General features: G+C 42.5%; 1 protein-coding gene across 6 annotated transcripts in view; it reads left to right on the top strand.

Annotated features, from left to right (window-relative positions):
* Nucleotides 1-7,754, top strand: part of zmiz1a (zinc finger, MIZ-type containing 1a) — a 102,105-nt gene that overhangs the window by 63,647 nt on the left and 30,704 nt on the right. For all 6 annotated transcript variants that reach the window (XM_032541860.1, XM_032541859.1, XM_032541857.1 and 3 more), the window contains one exon: nt 6,972-7,080. In XM_032541860.1, the coding sequence (XP_032397751.1) occupies nt 7,012-7,080 (69 nt within the window). In that variant the 5' untranslated portion in view covers nt 6,972-7,011. The remainder of the gene's footprint in view (nt 1-6,971; nt 7,081-7,754) is intronic.

Genomic DNA, 7,754 nt, shown 5'->3' with positions numbered 1-7,754 from the left:
CACACACACACACACACACACTTGCTTCATCCCTTGTGCATCACGAGTGATAGAATCTTGCCTTTTGTGACAGTGGAAAATTGTATGTGGCAGCCAGGACATACAATCTTCTCCAGCTGGTATTTATAGTCCTCAGCAACTGGAAAATTCGATGGAAAAAGGAGTTCATTCATTCATCATGTGAGGCTCAAGCTTCGTTCTGCTCATGGTTGACCTGATTTCATATCTCATGGTTGGATACATGGCCTTTCACTATTATTGCACTTGAGACAATAAAAACAAAAACATGGGCGCACGTACCAACATGGGCCCACACCAGCAAGTTGGGCAAGTTACTTAAAAAAAGTAATTAGTTACAATTACTAGTTACTTTTTCCAAAAAGTAACTAAATAAGTTACTCATTTACAAATTATTAAAGTAACTAGTTACTTCAGAAAGTAACTATTGCGTTACTTTTTTAGATGATTATTGCCCCTCATTTGTGCAAGCCTTATCTGTCTCACGTTGACTGAATCCCTTGTGTTTTTTGTTGTGGGTCCGACTATGCATGCTTTTGAACACCCGCCCAAGTCTACCTCTGATTGGCTTACCATGAAATTGTACTTAACCTCAGCCAATCGTTAGCATTGTATGCCCTTGTCTCGTACACGGCCCACTAACCAAGGAAGAAAAAAAGTCTTTGCGTCTCAGCTCAGAGATCTAGTTGGTCTGATGAAAAAAAACAGCTTCAGTTATAGTAATGCACCACATTTTTTGGCAGTAATGGTAATGGCGTTATTAAGATGGGAAAATGAAAACAGTAACGGCGTTAGTATCGCCGTTATTTATTAAGCCGTTATTTCTATCACTGGCCCACACAAATATAAAAAAGAGGAAGCAGTGTCCACTGACACCAGAGCTGAGATGATTTAAATATGGTGTCTCTCCTGGAAGACATTCAGAATGTTGCACTAGGTTTTGTCAAAAATAGAAAAAGAGAGCTTGAGAGAGAAGTTCAAACCCTGGCTTATTTCTCATCTCTGCAAAGCTGGCCAATCATGGCGTGAAGTCCAATTATCGGTTCTGGAAATTTACAGTAATGGTTGGACACAGACCTCCAGATCAGATGTCGGAAAGGGGAGAGCGTGTTAATCATTCTGGCAGCTCAAACCTGCAATAACTGAATTTTTGGTCACTTTGGGGTACCTCAACAAGCTGTAAACACAACATATGATCACTTTTTAAGTTTTCATGTATGGTGAACTTGGTAGTGAACAGTTTTTTATTAGTCATGTTTTTGGCCACTGGGCAAATTTCCAAAATTATACACTTCTTTTAACTCTGTTGTAGTCTTCTCCATCTTCTGAGGAAAATATTAGTTGCCGCTCAACAGCGATTTTTGAATATTTATTCAGTCACGAGTCACGAATCAAGAAAGAATGCAGTTAATATTGACAGATAGATATATAGGCGATATAGAGAAAATCAGATATCACGATATTCTTGACAAAATATCTCAATGTTGATATTGCAATGATTTTGTAGGGTTGACAATTGGTGCGTTCACAAAATATTTTACCTATCAGATTTTAGATAAATACTCATCAATTATGTGGATATAATGATTAAATGGGTAACAGTTAGAATAGTCTGGTACGTTCAGAAAATTGCATCACTTAAGTGTAATGCACCGTTTGCAACCAGGAAAAGATATAACACATAATATTTCAATATTACATTATCCAAAATCTAACACAATATCTAGTCTTATAATATAATATTGATATAATCAATATATAATGCAGTTTCTGGCTTCTCAAATATAAGGATTTGTTGCTGTATTCACTGTTTCACTATAAATGCATCTTATAGATGAATTAATAATCAATGGATGTATTGAGGATGAAAATTGTTGGATGCAGTACTGTGGGTAATCTTGGGTGTGCATGTAAGCAGGGTATGTGTAAGTGTGTATATATCTAAAAGCAATATTCCTCCCTAAAATATTGCCATGCTATAGATTACTCATTTAGTTCTAAATGTTGTAATATTAAAGTCTTGTGCTGCCATTCCCTATTAGCTAAAAGAGAGGGCACCTCTGTGCTCACTTAGTACATGGTGCTCTTTTTTTGATCTCACACATTGAGTTGTGAAATAATCGTCTGCTCCCGGGGGTATCTGGTGGCGCATACCTGCAATATTCCACAACTGAAGCTCCATATTTATAGACAGCAACAGACCAGCTCACATATCCCCACATCACAGCTGTTTGCATTGCAGTGTTGGGTGTCACATAGTTGCCCGGTGCTCCTGTGGTTGTCACATTAAAACAGAAAATAAACAAACCGCAACATTTAGAGTTTATTTTTTCCACCCCAGGGAGAAGTCATTTCAAATTTTTATCGAGGCTGGTGGTTATGATGCTGTTGAGTTTTATAAAAGCCTGTGGGAGCGATGTGGCCAATAGTTGGCTTTGCTGGGAGGGAAAAAGAGAGGGGGAGAGATTAGTGGAGGAGAGGATTAGCAAAATAATGCAAAGAACGAAACAAATCAGAAAGGCAGAGATACGTTGGTGGAAGTAGGTCTGTAAAAATGAAGAAACTGTAGCTGAGGACATAGTGGAGTGGACCAGAGAAAATGAAGGCAATGAGAGCAAAAAGGGACATTGGAGTTTCCCACTAGAGATAATAGTGTGTGTGTGTGTGTGTGTGTGTGTGTGTGTGTGTGTGTGTGTGTGTGTGTGTGTGTGTGTTTGGGTGTGTTGTGTGTGTGTGTGTGTGTGTGTGTGTGTGTGTGTGTGAGAGAGAGAGTGTGTGAGAGAGAGGGCTGGTGGCTTTTTACAGACACAGTGAGAGCAGAGATTCTCGGAGGGAGAGAAAGGCCAGCACAGCTGAGTGGTGTTGATTGGCCTGTTTGAAAACACATGAACTGCAGACAGAGAGAAAGAGAGGAAAAGAAGCTCTGTGCGCTGGGAGAAAGTGTTGCTCTGTGCCGTGCCACGCTGCAGCCCAAACCACATTAGAGCAAATGAATCCATTCCACCTCCTGTTATGGCAGCTCCCGCACGGGGCCCCAGGAAGGAGAGGGAGGAGGAGGGAGGGAGGAAGAGTGGCAAGAGGGTTGAGATATGAAGGACAGGGAAAATGATAGAAAGGAAAATGGAAGGTAGTGGAAAGGAGTCGCATGCTGGGTGGCTGTAATGATGTCTGAGGGCTATAGAAAAGGGGAGCGAAAGGCGCATAGTGGCGAGAGAAAGAGAAAGCTGTGGCCATATAACGGAAGGCGAGAAGGAGGGGGAGAGAAGATCCCCCACTGTGTCCAGAGAGCAGAAGTCATAGTTATGTTGTCTTTTTTTGGACTGTTGTTGAATAATGAAGATGATTGCTTCTTCATAGTGTTCAGCGCTGACCTCTACACCTCACATACAGGATAGACTGAGCATTAGAAGATTAGGCCTAAGCAATAGAACACCACCAATGTTATTTTCTATATTATTGCATTCAAACCCATAATTGTTTAGCTTGAACTGAAACTCTTTTATGCTCAGAATATGATTCTTCCCTCCAGGTCAATTCAAACCACAGCATAACTTCAAAAATGTAGCAGACAATTTTAAGAAAACACTCCAGTATGTTTGCCTGGAGGCGTAAAGCTTTGATGGGGCTGCAGGACTTCCATTCCTTAATATTAAGGCTCATTGTGTTTTGTCAGCTTTTAGCACTGGATCATTCATATCATCATTCTGATGATATGGTCATATCATATTATCATTTCACAAATAATCCTAATTTTGTGTGTAAATGAATCATGTACTTGTGTATGCAAATTGCTTTAAATTGCCCTATAACTGTTAAATAAAGTATTTTGAATTGAAGTAAATTAATTTAAATGTTTGATGATTTCAAAGGAGGTTTTGCAAACATTTGTATTGTCCTTATATTAAAAGTACACATAGTAATACCTTGATATTAATTCCAATCACACTGCCTAGCCCTGCTCCCTATGTACTCCTATAACATGCATGCACCATGAGCTGCTGTGTAACCACTTTCACTCAGCCCCCACCAACCATCCCATTCACACAGCAAGCTGCACTTGACAAGGGTGGTAGTAATTTGTCTGAGATGAGAAATCACTCATGCTATCAGTGATCACAGACTGTGTGTGTGTGTGTGTGTGTGTGTGTGTGTGTGTGTGGTGGTGTGTTGTGTGTGTGTGTGTGTGTGTGTGTGTGTGTGTGTGTGTGTGTGTGAGACAATGAATATGTGGATGTGTGCTGCTGCGGCTGCTGATAATGAAGAGATATTTTCAACAACTCTTTCTTTTTCTCTTTTCCCCACTGAGCCTGGCTCTTCTTGCCCCCTTCCTGCCACAGTCCACTGCTTTAGTAATGCTGCTTTGTTACTTTGCTTTTGTTTCTGTGCACTTATTTCTTGTTGCACTTCCCCCATCTTATTTTGCTCGGGAAAGAGGGAAGGAGGGAAACAAAAAGCGAAAGTTTGTCTGAGTGTGTTTTTAAGAAAAAAGGAACAGAGGCTTCCTAGGATGTTGGTATTAGGTCGTTTGTTACTCTGCTCTGATTGATAGCAGCATCCTCCCACTACTGTTTAAAGGGAGGTTGTAATGTGTACAGCATAATTGGATATGTAATCCTTTGCTTTGCACTTCTGGTAAGCAGTGCTGAGTGGAGCTGATTAAGATGTTTGTAAGACAATAAAGATTAAGCCAGCCTGTTTTCAGCAGCAGCAGTAGCCCAAAAACTCTGAAGCAGAAAAGAAAAATGTCACATTACTACCATTCATTACAGCTGGACTGTAATCAGTCAATCTCTGGAGAAGTAGAAGCAGAGATGTCTAATTTTGCTGTTAAAACGTTCAATTTATGATGATTTGACAGATTACGGTTTTATTTTTATAGTAAACAGGAAGGGGTGAGGATGTAGGGCAGGAGGAGGGCTTCTGCCATGTTTTCACTGAAGCATCGTGTGTTATGCAACACATTTTTCCCCTGAACGGGGGTGCGGTGCTGAAGCGTCTGTCAGTCTGGACAGTCAGTCAGTCAGGTGGATTGACTTCTTATCTCAGTTACAACGCCACCGGCCAGTCACATTTCCACCTCACTCATTTTCCTTTCAGAATCTGCGTCTTTTCATTGACTAACAAAAGCACTGCCTGTTTTTTGGAGGAGGGGTGTGTGTGTGTGTGTGTGTGTGTGTGTGTGTGTGTGTGTGTGTGTGAGTGTGTGTGAGTGTGAGTGCGTGTGAGTGCGTGTGAGTGCGGTGTGTGCGTGTGTGTGTTTGTGTGTGTGTGTGTTTGTGTGTTGGACTTAGTGAAAGCCCAACAGAGAGAAGGAGAAAGAAAAGAAGAGATTAAAGGTAAAAGAGGCAGATTTCTCCAACCCCTCCGATCTCCCTCCTCCCTCTCTGGTCTTGGCTGCGGGTGTGTTGGGACAGCAGGAAGGGGAGCTGGAGGAGAAACAGTTAATCAATAGCCACAAGGTCAAATGGCCAGCGCTGGGCTGGATCGTGCCCTGTTAGTGGTCCGTGGAGCTGCCTAGCCACTGAAGGGGATTTGTAGCACTTGTCAGGGCTTAAAGGAGCCCTCTCTGGACCACTTGCTTTGGGTGTAGTGTGTGAAAGAGACATACTGGTTAGCAGCAGGAGAGGGAGACATCTGCTGGATGCTGGGAGACAGCACAGCAGAATTAGGCCACCCAAAGTTATGGTCATTTGTGCAGTCAGAGTGCCTTTGAGCCATAAAGAATGTAAGTAGTACTGCTTGTTGACTTTTTACAGCAGCCAGTGCAGCATCGTGCCCATTTAACCTGAGAAGATATAGCTGCCCCCCCCCCCCCCCCCCCCCCCCACGTTTGACCACATTTGCTCCAGTATTCTCCTATACTCATGGGAGCATTGGATCCACTGATGTTTAGACTTTTTGCGAGTGCACTTGAGGTAATTTTACTCTGGTAATGCTTAAGCTCAAGGATTAGTAATACACACTTATTCTCAGTGTTCCTTTGAAGTTTTACCTTTACTCTCAATCAAAGTGAAATTAAAGCTTTTGTGTTTACGCTCTTAGTGTGTGTGTGTGTGTGTGTGTGTGTGTTGGGTGGGGTGTGTGTGTGTGTGCGTGTGCGTGTGCGTGTGCGTGTGCGTGTGCGTGTGTGAGAAAGAGACAGAAAGAGTGTGCGTACTTGCAATAGTCTTTCTAAGATAAGCCCACTAGACTGAGCATTACACATGATAACTCCCTGAGCACTATGCTTTCATCATATTCAGTCTCTCGCTCTGTTTCTCACAGCAGGGGATCTTGAGGGAACCATTATCAGGACTGAGCAGCTTTCTGGAGACCCCCCCCACACCTGTGGTCTCTCAGTTAGCCTATTGTGTGGAGGAATGTGAGGCAGTCCAAAACCAATGGAGATAAACACATAGAGGGATAGTGAGGGACAGAAGCCTCACTGGCATACCAGCACAATACCTATTAATCCAGCCTCCATTTCTCCCAGAGATGCAGTGATGGACATGGGGCTGGAATTTTTCATTTTGTGCCTGCTCACTGTTGGATCAGAACAAGATATACACAGAAAGAAAGAGATGCAATAAAGCTATACCTTATCTGTGGTTAGATGTTGGTATAAATCTATGCCTCACTGATAAGATAAAGAGAGACACCAGTTTATGTCCTTATTTTGGTTGCATTAAGTGTTTGATTTTTCTTCCACAGGTACAAGCAATTAAGTTTATTTCAGAATGAAGTTTCTTTAATTTTCAGTTTGTCGTTTGTTGTGGAACATCTCTGTTTCATGCATTGGCCAAAAGCACGTGCTTGAGGCAGATCAAGCCCCTCGATGAGTGCATAAACAAGCTGGCTTTTTGTCAAGCTGCTACAATGCTGTTTGACTTTTATAGGCTACAAACTCTTCACATGGGTGACCTGGCAAAACATTTTCTAACAAATGTACCTCTCCTCTTCTGCTTCCTTTACAGAGTACAGAACCTTTAATGGCGTTCCGGTAGAGACATCAAGATGAACACGTTACCATCAATGGACCGGCACATCCAGCAGACCAATGACAGGCTGCAGTGCATCAAACAGGTGTGTATAAAGAGCCATGTGCAGCAGCCTGTAAGTCCTTCTTTAACTTCATTCAGTAAAATGCCGACATGGATTCTGGAGGCAAAGACACAAGAATCTGCATTTCCTCTCCTTTCCTACACTCCTTTCAGCACCTTATATGGGCATCGGTTTTTCTGGCCATTAGCTTGAGTCACACAGATCCTGTTGCACAGGGTCAGAGAGAGAGGAGAGAGTGAGAGTGATAGAGAGAGGGAGGCAAATCTGGCAGAACACATAAAGAGACTTCAAAGAAACTAGCAACATAACAGACTCTACTTTCCCCCTGGTCCTGTGCTCTCTTACATCACGTTCCTGACTCTTGACGTATGCCGGCCCTTGTTGTGGTTTTGCTTAAATGCTTCCTTGACTGCCAGCTTTCTGGAGACTCCTCTCATACAGATACAGACAGAAAGACACAGTCAGACATAACCCAGGGCTACCGCCTCTGCCTGGGATTAATGGTCTACAAGAACTGGCTGTGGGCTTATTTGTTTATGCTATGTGAGTGTGATCCTTTATATCTCCCAACATCCATATGACACCATGCCTTAACACCGGACTGATCAGTCAGCTCCCCGATGTCAAAATTGTGGCGGCGCTTTAAATAACTGCGGCTCAGAGGCTCTCCAAAACTGTATTTTGTTGCATTGTAC

Source organism: Etheostoma spectabile, chromosome 17, assembly GCF_008692095.1.
Source record: "Etheostoma spectabile isolate EspeVRDwgs_2016 chromosome 17, UIUC_Espe_1.0, whole genome shotgun sequence".
NCBI classification, from domain to species: domain Eukaryota; kingdom Metazoa; phylum Chordata; class Actinopteri; order Perciformes; family Percidae; genus Etheostoma; species Etheostoma spectabile.
The sequence above is the reverse complement of the archived record's forward strand: the minus strand, read 5'-3'. Positions and strand labels throughout refer to the sequence as shown.